The following is a 16,207-nucleotide window of genomic DNA, read 5'->3' on the forward strand; positions in this document are numbered from 1 at the left end:
CAAATCACTAATCCTATGAATAGTTATAACAAAATCGCTCAAGTAACACTCACATGTTATAGGCATCACCACATTGAATTCATACAGTCAAATTTTAACATTCTATCTGACAGGAAAGGGTAATACATATATGAGTTCCAATGCAACTTATTTAAAACAAAGGAAGAATTTTAAATTTCAAGAATGAAAAATATATTCTGAAATTTTATTTAACCAAATCACAGACAATAGTCAGAAACATTTTGAATTCCAAATAGTTTAAGTGCATATTCAGCACTTAAATTTCCCAAGATGGCATGATTTATTACATTTGATAAAAAGAAGAGTATACATACCCACTACACTTAGTAAGATGGCACCAGTTAGGGAAGAATTACCATTTTTAGTGCTTTCGATTGATGATGTGTAACTTTCCAAAACTTTTTCAACGTCTGAAGATTTTTTTGGTTCCTGGAAGACCTAAAATGGACACCAACACATTTCAATTCAATTTATTTTGCTCCCCAGAGTAAATATCTTCTAGCAAAATTTTCTACCTTCTTTTTGAGTTCCAATTTGGTAAGGATTCCTTTTTTTTCCAGCATCTCATATGCAAACTTCTCATAATCATATGATGGAAAGAACACAATAATACCGGCTGGGATAACATTACACATATTAAGAAGCACACGGCCAAGTTCATTTACCTGAAATTATTTAAATTTGTTTAAAGACCTTCATCAAGACTTAAAAATGATTTTACAAAATATTAACTTTTATAGATGAACTTCATACATCATTAATTCTATAGCTTAAGGCGTGATGTGGTGGAAGTCGACTTAATACATAATAACGTGTATTAAGTCGACTTTTTCTCAGCTTTTTCTTGAAAAAAGGGACTTTTGTTTCATACTTGATTTCATGGGGAAGTTTATTGAACAACCTTAAGCCCATTGTTTTGGGCCCATGAGCAGTATTGTGTGTTCAGACAAATGGCTGGTGCAGGACATTGCAGGTCCTCGTATAGTGACTATGGCAATCGTGGTTGGACTTGTACTGAGAAATATTACCCTTTGCGTGCAAGATGACATTAAATATATAAATGCAAGTACTGGTAATAAACCAAGTCTTTAGAGGAGAGGTTTACATGGTGCATCACAAGAAACATTGCTCATAATACATATAATCCTTTTTGGATTATGAAGATTATGGCCGCATGGGGAGAGGAACCCCGGAAGAGGATACTTAGTAAAACGAGAATAAAATTCACTATAATAAATGGAGTGAAGGACCTCTAAATTTACAGAATATCTAATATTTCTAATGAGAAGGCATGGGGAACTTAAGCTTCTACGTAATTTGAAAATGTGTTCCTCCCAACACATGTTTCTATGCAGGATAACTCCCAGGAATCGGGTACTGGAATTTTGGGGAATGCTTACACCTCCTACATCTAGTTGGTGGTAGAAAAAAAATCTGGAGATCTTAGAACTTGATTGTACCTTGTAATTAGTAATCAACAATTTATTCATCAGTAAATAAACTTTAAGGGTCAACTCACTGTCTCCGGTTTGGTTCTTTCCTGGTAAGAAAAGTCAAGAACTTTTCCTGATGGGCCTCTAAGGATGACCATTGGCATAACATTTTCAGCTGGAACCACATGACCACAGGAAAATTCTAATATTCTATCTTCTATTAGTGATATATCCTGATTCTTGTTGATATTTTTCCTAAAATAAAAGTAAGCCATCAATATCTTCAAGGCAACCTTCAACAATAGGATGATGACTACAGATCATGTAGAAAGAAGGTTTATCTTCCAACAAATAGAATTCTTAAAGGCATTCCAGTTGCAAGAGAAAACTGATTTTTTCCAGTTTTCCAGATACAGCCCTTGATTCCAATCTGATATGGAATATGTGCCATAGTAATTTCTCAATTTTCACAAATTTTCTTGTGGATAAAGATCTTACATCCCACAGGCAACATGTTAGTGATATAAAAACTGAGATACAAAGAAGAGTTAAAGTTATAAATGTTTGACTTTAAGATCTAAAACAGTACAGAAACAAGTCAATAAAATAAAATCTGACCATCAAATCAAGTTAGACAACAAATTTTCAACTTTTTTAAATCACAGCAGTAAGTTATTGTGAATAATAATGCAGAAAGGTCACTTTTCAGTGAACTTCAGTCAGGAAGAGGTTATGAGATGATGTTTTAATTCATTTCTGGGTTCAGATAGAGGACACGACAGCTTGTGTTAAGTAAAATTTAAAATAGCCACAAGTGAGAGGGATTAGGTAAAATCCTGAGAAATTTCAGAAACTCCTTAGTGGGAAGAAAAGCAACTCTAATGGACTTCCTGAGAATTGCCAGTGCACCATAGGGACTCAAGCAACTGTGTTGACCTTTTTTTTTTAATGTTACCATTGATAAAATTATAATTAATACAAAAATGAAAACATTAAAAGTTCACCCTTAACAAATTAAAAGATTATAATACACATCACTACATGGGTATTATGAGATGGGATTCCAGTGTACTTGTGTCCTGGTTTTGGGTAATGGGTTCAAATCTCGATGATACCTCAATATACCTTTAGCTGAATTCAAGACAAGTGATTGTACTGAATACCAGGATTTCCTGAGGAACTTAGAATGGCAGTAAAAAGAACTGGCTTTCTGACTCCGTACGTGTACATTTCACATGCCAAACAGCTTTGGACCAAGTGAGCAGTACAATCAACTCTTAAAATGATCTTTGTATTAAAGATTAAAGAACCCAGTATATACTGCACCTTTGATCTTCTCGAGATTTCAGCCAGGATTTGGAAACGTTATTTCGATTATCAATGCATGATAAGTATAACTGTTCCTTGAATTCAGAGATAGGCTGCATTGTACCTCCAGCTAAAACAAGAGATCTGAAAAAAACAATGAAATGTACAGTTTCCAGAAAGAAAGAAGTATATTGATGTTAATAAACATGATAGCAGGAGAAAGATTTGACACTTTTCTGGTTCAAGCCATTAGTGAAGCTTTTGCTGGTCTATTGACAGGTCAGCTAATCAGCTATTGAGTTTTAATTGCCTGATTCTGCTATCAAAATGTAAGCAGCTGCTTGTTTGAACTATTGGATGACTCATCTTCCACTGGAGCTGAAGAACATCAAAATAAACATTGATTCAAAAAGGAACTTTTTGTTCCTCGTGAAAACTTCCATCACAAACTAATGAAAATATATCCACAGTGTTCAACTAAAAGCATGAAATCTCTCTGTGATTTATACATTAGTGAAACTGAAGCAGTAGAGGACCTGTTTACTTTATAAGATGCACATGGTATCTCTTACCTTAACAGACATAATCAAAGTAAACATTTTCTTCATTAATTTTTATGAATACCAGGCATAGTAACTGCAAATCAATCTGTCCACAATACACAGGAGGTTACTCTTTATGGAATTTTCTAAGTAGTTATCATAGTTGAGAGATGGTAGGTAATAGGTGAAAAAAATCCAGGGCCTCATTTAGTATGCTGAATTTTAATTAGGCCTTTGATACCAGTAATTAATTTACACAGTGGTGGTTATTTAGTGGTAACTAATACTGGCCAGTATATAATACTATGTCCTACGTAACATTTCTGCCAATGCTAGAGCTGAAATTTGGCTTATGACAGTGAAAATTACATTTTACAATCATAATTCCATTTTAGAATAGCTCCCTTAGTAGTTGGTACATTAAATAAACAAAAAAAATAATTCCTAGAGAGACCATTGTATTCACTAAGACCAACAAAATGCTTCACAAAAAGCACACCTCAAAAGTTGATTACCTTACCATAAATAAACCAGAAAAACTTATATCACCAAAGTCGACATGTTTCATGCTGACTATCAACCAAATTTCATACACATGAAGAATAATATCCAGACGATAAAAATAATTTCTACATTTGGTATATAAGGGCATTTAAAAATGTTTTTCTCCACAATTTTGTTGGATTATATTACAAACCTGGGCAATGTAACAATATCAGACAAATGTGAGGCTGGATTTAGCAGTAAAAATTTGAGACTTCCTTTCCCAACAGTAACAGCACGAGATATGGCCACTCTACCATCTTCTGCTCGGTTAGTTAGTCCTTCAAGGAAAGCTATGACTGGAAGGAGAGGGTTATTACCACACTTCTCATCAACTGGGCCTTCCTTAACCACTGCAACTGATTCACCATTTTTCTCTGCATTGAAAAAGGTAAGAATAAAATTATTCACACAATGAAACAAATCCACAAAGAATCAACAACATCATTCAACAATTTTGAATATTCAGAGAAGGTTCACTATTTTCCAAAAAAGGTTTAGGCTATTTCATGAATGACAACATGATGTTCCATTAATATTTTATTTGATTCAATTAATTCAAAATATTTCCTGATAGTTAATCTAAAATATATATACATGCATATATACAAGTACACATTCAAACACGAAAGCTCGCCATATGGCGAACATATACTCATTTACATGGGAATAGATATAAGGAAAGGAACACATATAAAAGGCAAACCCAAGAGAGGTGGGGAAGGCGGAATCGAGCAGATCACAAGTGAAAAGATATTTCACTGACCAGGACTTGAACCACAGATCTTTCGACTTGCTGGGCCAATGCTCTCGGATCATCAGCACAATTGAGCATTATTTTGGATGAAAATGGACACAGTAGGAGGGAAATAAGGGTAAGAACAACATTGGTGATAGCAGCAGTTACCAAGAAAATGGGGGTTGATGACCCGGAATACCTATGTGAAAAATAGTACAGAAATATTAGCAAGATGTATACAGAGTTTATTGTTGTACCATTCAGGGATTTGAGTTGAATGAGTTTGAGAAAGAGAATGGAAAAAATAAAATACATAGAGGAAGACAAACATAGGAGTGTTTTTTTTACAGTTGAAGATGGGAGAGAGTTCTAAGGGAAAATTCAAAGAAGCAGATGGGAAAGATATTGAGAAGAGGTTGTATGTTAAAGCAGTCTAAAATCCACAGTAAAGTTCGTTCAATAATACTTTTTATACCAAACCTTGTACATATATGCACACAGCAAAAGCTTTAATTTCATAGTGAAAGCCCAATAAATTTTACATTATTTATAATAATAACACAAACCAGAAATATTTTTATCATGAAAAATGTTAATCATGAATTGTCTTTCTATATACACATGGAAATTTATATAAAATATTGTAAAATGTGTTCCTCACCAAAATAAATTAAAATCAATGAGCTAAAATAGAATCTCCCAGCCACAGTTTAAAAGTTGTCACAGATTTCCCATGATTCATTGCAATAAAGAACAGATAGTAGCGCTATTTTTAAATAGATAAGATTTATTTTACAACAGGGTTTCGATGCATTACGTCATCTTCAGGTGATGTAAGGCCACAGTACCTGAAAATGATGTTATACATTGAAACTTGGTCGTACAATAAACCTTAAGTAGAAAATTGCTACTGTCCATTCTTTATTATGCTTGGCTTCCCCCACATCATGCATGAAACTACTCAATATACTTCATTGCATTAAGAACAATAGTGTTCAAGTTTCAAGATTTTAATTAATGTGATATAAAATTATTTTTTGGGTGATTGCTTCTCATTACCTTCCTTAGACTGGTTGGATATTTCTTTCAAGAATGCCTTAATTCCAACTGCCTTGGGGTCCTTATAAGCTCTATTTCCATTCTGCCCATCACTCTTTGCACTATAAACCTCAGAAAATCCCTGAAGCTAAAATCAATACCCACTGTTAGAGGCTGGATACTTCACAAGTAGAGGTAGAACAGAAAAAGGAACTACTTTAATGAAAATATCAGAAGAAAAATGATGAAGGTAAAACAAAATATGTTAACGAGTTCACTGCCAACTGGTGGGATCACAAACCCTTCAATTTTATAACATCTAAAATGTATATATCACATTTCAATAATAGTAATCAAATGAAGCTTGGTAAAAAATTAAAATTTTTTCAATATATTGATGCTTTTAAATATTTTATCAAAATGTGTGAAAGAATAAGTTCTTTTCAAATAATAACACATTATTCTTGCTAAGCAATTTTCCATTTTCAGGGACTCCATTAATACTTCATTCAATATCTCCAATTGCCATCTTACTTTTGCAAAAGTGTCAGACATTATTAAACCTAACTTTGACCATTTTGTTGCACAGATGTTTCATATACTTGTCCCACTTTATTTAATCATCACTTGGTATCTATTCAGTTTTAAGTATTCTCTTTTATTAAACAGAGCCAACATTCATAGCTACAGAGCAAGAAAATGTGAATAAAACTCACATTGAATGAATACCGAAATAAATGTGTAAATGCAATGGATAAATGGTGAAGTAAAATCCTTCTATAATGAGAAAATTGAGTTATTATTTCATGTGTGAGTAAAAAAGCCATTTACTTCATATTCAGAAGCATGTTGATGGCATGTCATCAACTTCCCATTGCTAAGAATTGAATTCACATTTGTTTGTCGGTTCAATTTTGTTGAAGGATTCCAGTAAGTGATTTAAATATCTTATTATACTTTACATGTAATAGGAACCTAGGGCCATTTCCTACAGGTATGTATGACAAAATTAGAGGAGTTCTTGAATGGAGATAACCTTTTAAAAGTTCACCATTTTAGAAAATTTCAAAAGATGAAATGAATATTACACAAAATAAAAATCAATTTCTTCTTGTATTATAACCGAGTACCTTCATGATTGTATTGAATTCACTGATGAAAACATTAGCCGTAATTTAAAAGTAATTAAACACAATACTTCATGAAAATGAACACATTAATCAACAAACATTAATAGCAAGGACAGCAATGCAATAAAAAGCAACAAATTAACCTGTCTTCAAGGATATAAATACAGAGAGAATGTTCCACATTTCCTTTGTACTTATGTACTTGAAGACAAGTGAACTAGTACTCTAGATTTCAAAAAATATGGAACTGAACTTTAGTAAGATTAAACTAAATGGCTAAAACAAATTACAAAACCTAAATAATGAACTTACCTTTCTCACTACTTTGCTTTTGGTAATAAATTCAAGCAGTTTAAAGAGATTCATACTATCAATTTCAGCGACAGATATAAAGTCCGGTAATGACAGTAACTTAGTAGCTGAAGGACCTCCCTTAGAAATATCCATTGGATTACCATCTGGAACACCACCTTCAACATAAAGCATGCATTAAAATATCATCCTACAATTACAGAACAAGGTCCTTTCCAGAACACTATGGTGCACTACACAAAGAATGTTGATTGGGCAACTGGAGAGGACTGCTTTTCAACCATAAACGTTCCTTGCTTCAAATTGTATACATTATTTATGTCAAACAGACCCTTCTAGCGCTGAATTGCTTCAACTTAATAATGCATGCTAAAGGGATGCTGGGCACCAATACAGTGGACAGCAGTAATAGCGGGCCCTGCATGTTTGCTGTTTTTGAGGTGCATTTAAAAAACATTATCCACATTTAAAATTTAAAAGAACTGTTCAATAAAGAGTGACCATAATTACTGTGAAAAAATTTAATATCATGATAAAAATCTCAATTTGATTTACAATATATATGCAGAACATGTTTCATCAATTTGGCCCCAATATTATACCAGTGGCAATTGTTTCAAGTAGAAATGTTAATTTTATCTATCCCTTCTGCTGATTGAAAATTCTTTCCACAAAGGTGTTTCTTCACATTGGGGAACAGAAAAGAGTTACATGGGGATGGATCTGGTCCGTTGAACACTACTCACATTAATCTTTGTGAGATATTAATAATTCCGCAGGTTTCACAGTACTCACTGAGCACAAACACATCTCATGAGCAATTTTGCTCTTACTAGTGAGTGGCTGTCACCCACTGAAATCTTCAATATTTCTCATCAATATCTCTTAGCATCATTCAACTACTTTCTCTCAACATTGCAGTGGAGGCATTAATGCTTATTTCAGTGATATTAATGACTGGAACTCCGGGCCCACCCATCTCTGAAATTGTTCCCCCTCTGTAAACACTTTAAATCATCTGCTAGGTGGTGCTGTATGGAAGAACAGACTCTTTATAAACTTCCTGTATCATTAAAAAGGCCTTTGATGATAATTCATTCTGGCAAAAGCAAATTATCATGCAGCTTGTAACATCATATGTTACCTCCGTGATCGCTGTAAGCAAATTGAACTTCTTTCAAATTTCAAATGCTTCCAATGATGCATTACTTTAAATTAATCAATGAAACTTGTACAACATATGTACTACACATTATTTTAATTATAGATATATAATTTAATTTTTGCTCACTAAATCATGGGAATAAAATTTTCATGATCACTTTTCATTAAACAACCCTCACATAGTGTCATCCTTCGAGCAATGACTCAAAAACTAAAACATGCAGCATTTCCATAAAAGTGTACTTTTTTAAGTTATCTGACCATCCTTCTAAGTCCCTTCTGTAAATTTAAGAGTTCAACCTTAAATGAACAAAATGATCATTTAAATTATCTATTATCTAAAAACTCAAAGATTTTTAAGTTAAGATAAGGAATTCTAAACTATTGGCTTCAGGCTGAAAAGCTACAGCAGGAATATTTTTCAGGCCTATGGTGGAACTGTATTTCAGCTTGACAATCGCCAATTAAAAACTTTCGATTCATTTTTTGATGTCATTTTGTACTTCTGTCACTTTATCATAAGTAGAACTTTCTCATGGATTTGGTATTTTGAACTACCTTCATGCTGTTAAGCAACCAGAATACCCCAGCAGGAGTGTAAATCATATCCTGCAAACTCAAACCAGTTTTCCAATCTTTTGCATGAGATTTTTGTGTGTGGAAAAAGTGTGTGGAATTACAAAGTCAACTATTTCATTACATTTCAATATCTTTTGCATGAGCTTTGGGTAAATTCTGATGACACACCCACTGAGAAATTTGATGGCCAGACTAGAGTATTTACTGGAATTCATGAATCACTACACTTGCACAACACTAAATATTTATGAATAGCAAAAAAAACATAGAAAGGCATGAGTGGCTAATTCTCATGAAAACATAACAATGGCTTGAATCACTTAAGGTTTGAAGGCCTCTGGTTTAAATAGTATTTAATGTATCCACACATTCTTGTCAAAGAGAAATCCAAGATTATATTCAAAGGTGATGGAACATAGGGCAAAAATGTATGATGAAACCAATGTGTCAATTAAGAAGATCCTATTTCCTTTCAGAAAGTTAGTATTGAAAATTTCTAAAAATATAAATTTCACATTTCCAAGAGTGTTAGCTACTATTATTAAACTATTTTGAAAGGAAAGGGTGTCAACTTACCTCATACTAGGTCTAATGGTATGAAATTAACACATCAGTCTGAAAAGGTGAGTTCATTAACCTATGAAGTTTCCAAGGACCACTTGGTGTTCAAAAAACCACTCTCAGGTGAAATTGGGGGTTCCTAGAGCTATTAACCTGATTTGATCCCAAGCCCACAGTCAACATGTCTAATTTGGTCAAACTGTTCACTGGTTATGCCAATCATTTAAAAATGTTTCTGATTCAATGTCAATGATGCATAATAAGCCAAAAGAGAGGGAAAGTGGCTAAGCTGGGCTAGTGAAAAATGGTATCGGCAAATCACTGGAATATTCTGGAATCAGCAATTAATTAGAGAGAAATTTTAATGCAATCAAGCAAAGATAGTTAATTATTTCAAGAAAAATTCCAAAAAATATAAAGTTCATCACAATGAAAACCCATGCTTAATTGTACTTTGGATTTATACAGCAGCAATTCTTTATGTCAAGCAACAATTTCTTTTACAATTTAACGAAGACTAAAAAACTAAATATCTAAAGTAATTCCTACTAGTATTAAATGATATATAATCTGTAGTTTTAAGAAACTTACCAAGCACTTTGATTAGCTTTCCAATAACAAACATGAGTTGATTAAGATTTAACAGATTTTTCGCAGTGAATCGAGAACTGTAGCGCTGCTGATATTGTTTTAGCTGAGAATAACCATGGGTGAGCTGGAACAAACACAAATGGTTACAGACTTTGAGGTAATGAGTATTATGAAAGATAAATACAAAAAGCAATAATTACTTTATGCCAACAATAATTCTTCAATTTAAAACAAAATCACCTTTCCTGGCTAGCAAACAAATTTTCAAACACTTTAAAACTTTTACCCTTATGAAGTACCCTAATATGAAAGAATAATATTTACTTTCCATGATGCTAATGTTTTTTCTTGCACATGATGAAACTTTGTAACCAAAAATATATGGCACATATTGTATCCTGAGCACAATCGTGAAATACATTCACAGTTTCATAGCAGCTATAGAGAATTATGTATGAATCTCTCACTACATTACAACTTCTACAATTTTAATAAATCATAGAGAAGTTAAAAAAGTCTTACCTGATTTCCAGCAACTTCTGCACTGTGAATATGTTCCACAGTATCCAAGAGATTATGAGCTTCATCAACAATCACTACATTTCCTTTAAGTTGTATACCACATGCATTCCTAGTCGAACGATGGAAAAGTGTATTATAGGGCACCACAACCACCTAAATAAATATTTTGATGAAATTAAAGAATCATTTCATATTCCTTTCTGTTTAGAGATAAATTTAAAAATGAAATGCATTCTTGAGTGAAGGTTTAGTGGATTCAAATAAAAAATGTTGATTGCAAAGATAAATTAGGTGATACATATGTTTTGAAAAATTAATGTTTCAGCCCTTAAACAAATGTTTGTTAATCTAGAATATGACTCTAAATTTGAGTGAAAACAAAACACCTATCAAATATTTCACATATTTGATGCAATATCTGCATTGTGAGGAAAATTTCATTGTGAATAAAATGAAATATACAGCAGCTACATTAAGCCTACAGCAGAACTCATGAAAAGAAAACGTCAAAAATAAAATTAGAAATATTTGTCTCTTTAAAACAGGCAAAACTGAGTTTTTAGGATTGATGATGAGGTGCAACAATTTTTTTTTACATGACTAAATTTGAACACAATTACAAAAAATAAGCTTTATCACAGAACTTATAATTTGATCAAAATATGTGAGATTTCAATATTTATTACTCTATCAAGCTAATATTAAATGGGAACATTAAATAAATTGTGGTATTTCTTGTTAAAATGCATGATTAACCTGAGCATCCTTCACAGCTGCTCTGCCTGCATAATAAGGACAAGCACCAATTTTCTTTCCCTTAAGCACAAGATCCTCCACATCAGCTATACCTCCATCACCAACTATAATTTCCTGTGTAAGGCGCTTTAGGGGCCCTGGCCGAAGAAATGGGCAGCCTGCAGAGGTACGTGAACGTTTAATGACCCGCTCGCATGATCCCCCTGTATTCATTATGAAAAATGGAAATAAAGAGTCATCAATTCAATATGCACATAGACAATCGAAATGAATATTGCTGCTGTTTAATCTATCAGTTGATACACAAGTATGGAGAAGGACGAAAAAAATTAGCAGGATTGATGGGAAGATGCAGAGAAATGTTATTGGTCAGGGAGGGTCAAGAGTGGGGAAAGATTGCTGACTTTCAGGTGGTGTAACTTGAAGTGACTAAGAAATGAAAAGCTGACAGTTTTGTTAAAACCAAATTTAATTAGTTTCTAGGTGCTCCGTATTTTAAAGCAATTATTATAACTGAATAGGAAAAATATTATATAATTGAATATTTTGTGGTGAGACATCTTCCATGATATGGTGACTCTAATGATGTAATATGATGAATCTCGGGAAGTTGATGAGTAAATTTAAAAAAAAAATAAACAAAAAGAGGATGGAGAGGCATCGGAGACCACAACCACCCTCAACCCTCACAACTATCACAACCCGCCAACAATATTGAAATATATGAAACAATAGAGTACCTACAATGAACAGTGAAAAATCATACGAATCATAGCAAAGAATAACAAACAAAAAGTTGGCATCCTTCAAGTCGATTATTGTGTACAAGTATGTATAGTATATACCCAGATGATTAAAATTTCAATTACTTTTTCAAATTAAAAAAAATAGAAATGTTGGTTTTTTTTAATGTGATAACCTACAGACCCAATTTACGATACAATTTTGACAAACAATGATAAGTGGGAGATATGTTATGCAAGGTTACCAGTCTTTGCATTGCACTGTCACTGGCAGTATTCCATGCCAACATTTATGGAACTTGTACCACCCAAAGTTGGTACATTCTATCCCACATACTGCAAGAAGCCAAAGCCTTGTAATGCTCCAGGTCTACTTTCACTATTTCAAGCAAGTTATTATCCCTTCTGAAGGGACTACCTTTGATAACCATGGTACATTATGCAGTGTATCTACTCTAGGATGCTGAGACATTTTAATTTCATTATACGTATTAAATGATTAAATATGAAATAAACACAATGGTGGTTTGAAAAGTACAAGTAAAATTGAAATGTACTGAATGCATCTAAATTTCTTTTTCAATGTAAATCCCCTTTTAAGCTTATGTATTTGGTCCAATGTAGCTCCAGTTTGTCGATACTATCTAAATTTTGTGAATGTTTCAACTCTACAAAATAAGCATTTGTTTCCACAGTCACCTTGTTTAAATAAAATCTCCTTCCTACCAGCCGTTTCTTAATAATGGAGAACAGGTTGTAGTTTGAGGAAATCAAATCAGGAGAATAGGATGGGGAATGAGTTGAAATCATAACTCCATTCATTTTGTGGTCATAACGGAAGAGGAGTGAGAGAGAGTCCAGCTGTGATGGAAAAGGATTTTTGAGGACCACAAAGATCAGGTTGGTGCAGTGGCTAGTTTACTGAGTTCCCATCTCTAGAGCCTGGGTTTGAATCCTAGCAGTGGCAGGATATTCTTTATATTTTAATCTTTATTTAAGCCTTCCTGTGAAAATCACATTAAGCAGAGTATGCCATTCATTGGATGGGAAGTTAAATTGTGAACACTTAGTGCCTTATGTTATAAGAGTAGGCTTATGCTGATGCCAAATTTTACTCCATCCCCTGAACATACTAGCACTAATTAACAAATCAACCATTCTCAATGGCACAAATGGCCTTAGCTGTAGTTCACCTCCCCTAATAACTACTACTAATATTGGATTAGCAATGGGGATCGAGATAGTGCAGAGGCTAACATACTGGCTTCCCACCCAGAGGGCCTGGGTTCAAATCCCGGTGGCGATGAATATTTTTCAGAGGTATCTCAATCCCTACTTGAGGTGCTTGTGGAGGGCACTTTGCGAGAGTACGCCATCCGTCGGATGGGACGTTAAGCTGCGGACCCCTTGGCGTCTTTCATAAAGAGTAGGCTAATGCCGATGCCGGCTTTCTCTGCTACTGATACTACTACTGATACTGATACTAGTACTGGATTAGCAATGATTTCTGGAGTGATAACCTCAACGAGGCATGTAAAACGTCCAGCATCACTTATGTTTATTCAGCCACACTTAAATTTTGAAACAACTTATTAACCAATATAATCAAAGTTGCAGATTCACCATAGTGTTTATAATGTTTAACTATGGTCTCCTGAGGTGATTTACCTTGCATGTAAAGCTTGATGTACATAAAATTATATTAAATTCCCTCAAATCCATTTTTCAAAATCTTTTAACTTTTTGATTGAAACGAATGCTAAACAGAGTAATAGACCAGTTAGGCTGAAACATGGTGTGCTTCTTCAAGAGATGCTCCAAACTGAAAATAATATTGATAAGCACTAGTGGTGCTGTTTCTCTGTGTTAACAAGGGCCTTTCAAACTACCCTTTTTTCAACATTTAATGCCAAAGTTAATGAGTTTATAATGTGTATATGTAAGAACATGTAACATACAACTCAATGTCTACATGTAAACCAACAGACTGAAAAGAAAAAACAACTGGAATCAATATATAATCAGGTTTTCAATAACATGCAAATCTTCACATATCAAATCTGAGAAATATATTAATTCTACAAAGCAGGATGCCAATTCGGCTGGGAATTGGAATAATTCGCAAGATAACAAAATCAGTGACTTACCACAGCCTTCAGATATCTTAGTAGCTTTACCCTTCTTATTTTTCTGTAATTCAAGACACCTGAAAAATAATTTTATAATTGGAATATATTATGTTTATAATATTATCAAATGAATCATCCAAGTTCAATCATAACCAATTATCAGTGGTAGTAATTTATTTTGTAAGTGCCTTTACAACTGAGGTCATTTACACCACCAGTAATGCATTTGATGAATTCCTAACCATTAAAAGTACATGAAACGAGAACAAGGAAAATGAAGTCTTTCCAAGTAAAATTGAGAAGGAGTCTAGTTACTAAATTGCCATATGATAATATTTTGAACTGAATCCAAAATTTTAAAATTTGGGCACAATAAAGGGAAAAAAATTGAAATATACAAGGAAGTAAAATGTTTCAAATGATTAACATTATCTAAAAAGGAGCCTTGAAAATCAAAGAAAGACACCTTTCCAAACCGTTAATAAATGTGTACGACTTTATTAATCGGGGTATAACCTTAGAATATTTAGAGAAGCGTCCGTTACCAAGAACCCTTGGATAGTTGTCCAAACCTTTGGAAATGAATACCAACACCATTCTCAAGAGAAAGTTTCTTCTATCTGTTGGCGAGTAGTAGTTTGTTTTACTACATCTCAAGTGCTCACTCAATTATGTATGCATCGACTTAATGTTGTAACATTTATGTTCTGCAATGCCCTTTACCCATAGGTATCCTCTTCAATGTCATCATCATTTTCCAGTACACCAAATATCCAGATATTTTCTCCTGCACAGTATCTTTACACCCATCACGGTACCCTGACCCACTGGCTATATTAAGGAGGTTGTGTTTGAAGGAAATATATGGAATTTGATTTTTCTGACACTACCAATGAGATTTTTAAAATTGGGGTGAGAAGAACAATTGTTGAGATTTGATATCCTTGGGAGTGACCTAAATTTCTTCAATCTGAAATATTCTAAATCCAGGCCCCAGGAGATGAAAAAAACAATCTGCCATGAGATATTGAGAGAGCTAATCCTTAGAAGAGTTGTGGTAGTAATGCATAAGAAGTTTATTTTTTCAGTTTTTAAAAGAATAGAAGTGCTTAGATTTATCCACAAAACTAATTTAAATGATGTTCACCACCAGAAAGCATGCAGAGAAGAACAGAAATTCTTTCTTTTGATGATTTTTGGCCAGTCGTTGAAAGCATAACTGAGTATATTTTCCAGCCATGACTTTCAGAAGTGCCCAGTTTAATCAGTATTATAGTTGGCTAAACTGAAGACTTGTATGATTGGGAATCTCTTAGTCATAGTTCAAATGGTTCAACATTCCTTCATTAGCACCTGAATATTTGCCTTTTTTTAAATTTCTTATCCTAGGTCTATTTTGGAAATGCCACACCCAACTACTGCTTACTTCAAATTGGGCATACGAAATGTTCAGCAATTCTAACAGTAGCAGCCTGAATCGCAATCTACTAGAGCATACAATACAATAACACAGTTGCAAGTCTCTTCTGAAGACTGCTCCCTCCATGTATTCATCATTCAGTAGATTCAAAATTTTATGAATGGATAATCCACTTTTTCTAAACACCACTGAACTTATTCATGAATTTTCTAGGCCTTCCTTGAAGATCAACATGGAGAGAATGGGAGTGGGGAAAGTTCAAGCAAAAAAAAAGGAAAGGAGAAAGCAAAAATAACAACCAGGTGTTGAAATTCTTTAAGGTTTGCTCAATTAATAACATGAAGGGGCTCCACTGACAACAATTTATTGGTGCTATATGGCCCAGTTGAAGTGGGGACCTTTTCAGCAAGGTCAGGATAACCTACGCTTATTTTACCAAGCTATAATTAGGGAGAGAATTAATGGATAACAATGATGATGCTTTCAGTCAAAGTTAAACAAAAAGTTTTATGAGCACCTGATTACACCATCAGAATACGAAGTATGACATAAAAACAATATGAGGAACTTAGTTAAATTTTAATCCTTCCTCCACATTCCAGTCCAAGTTCTCACTTATAACTCAATTCATACTCCTATGAGAAGCATTATTAGCAAATGGTACCAAAAATCTTTA

At 33.5% G+C, this 16,207-nt stretch overlaps 1 protein-coding gene across 1 annotated transcript in view; it reads right to left on the reverse strand.

Moving 5' to 3' along the window:
• The window catches only part of LOC139697373 (ATP-dependent DNA helicase DDX11), a 28,251-nt gene that overhangs the window by 4,920 nt on the left and 7,124 nt on the right, over window positions 1–16,207 (reverse strand). Inside the window, exons 5-15 of the mRNA XM_071596049.1 lie at window positions 14,130–14,188; window positions 11,240–11,442; window positions 10,484–10,636; window positions 9,962–10,085; window positions 7,067–7,224; window positions 5,646–5,772; window positions 4,002–4,224; window positions 2,781–2,906; window positions 1,541–1,709; window positions 537–686; window positions 336–459 (exon numbers count right to left, since the gene is read on the reverse strand). Of these exons, the coding sequence (XP_071452150.1) occupies window positions 336–459; window positions 537–686; window positions 1,541–1,709; window positions 2,781–2,906; window positions 4,002–4,224; window positions 5,646–5,772; window positions 7,067–7,224; window positions 9,962–10,085; window positions 10,484–10,636; window positions 11,240–11,442; window positions 14,130–14,188 (1,616 nt within the window). The remainder of the gene's footprint in view (window positions 1–335; window positions 460–536; window positions 687–1,540; window positions 1,710–2,780; window positions 2,907–4,001; window positions 4,225–5,645; window positions 5,773–7,066; window positions 7,225–9,961; window positions 10,086–10,483; window positions 10,637–11,239; window positions 11,443–14,129; window positions 14,189–16,207) is intronic.

Source organism: Hetaerina americana, unplaced genomic scaffold (genome assembly GCF_022747635.1).
Source record: "Hetaerina americana unplaced genomic scaffold, ioHetAmer1.1.p SCAF_74, whole genome shotgun sequence".
Lineage (NCBI taxonomy): Eukaryota > Metazoa > Arthropoda > Insecta > Odonata > Calopterygidae > Hetaerina > Hetaerina americana.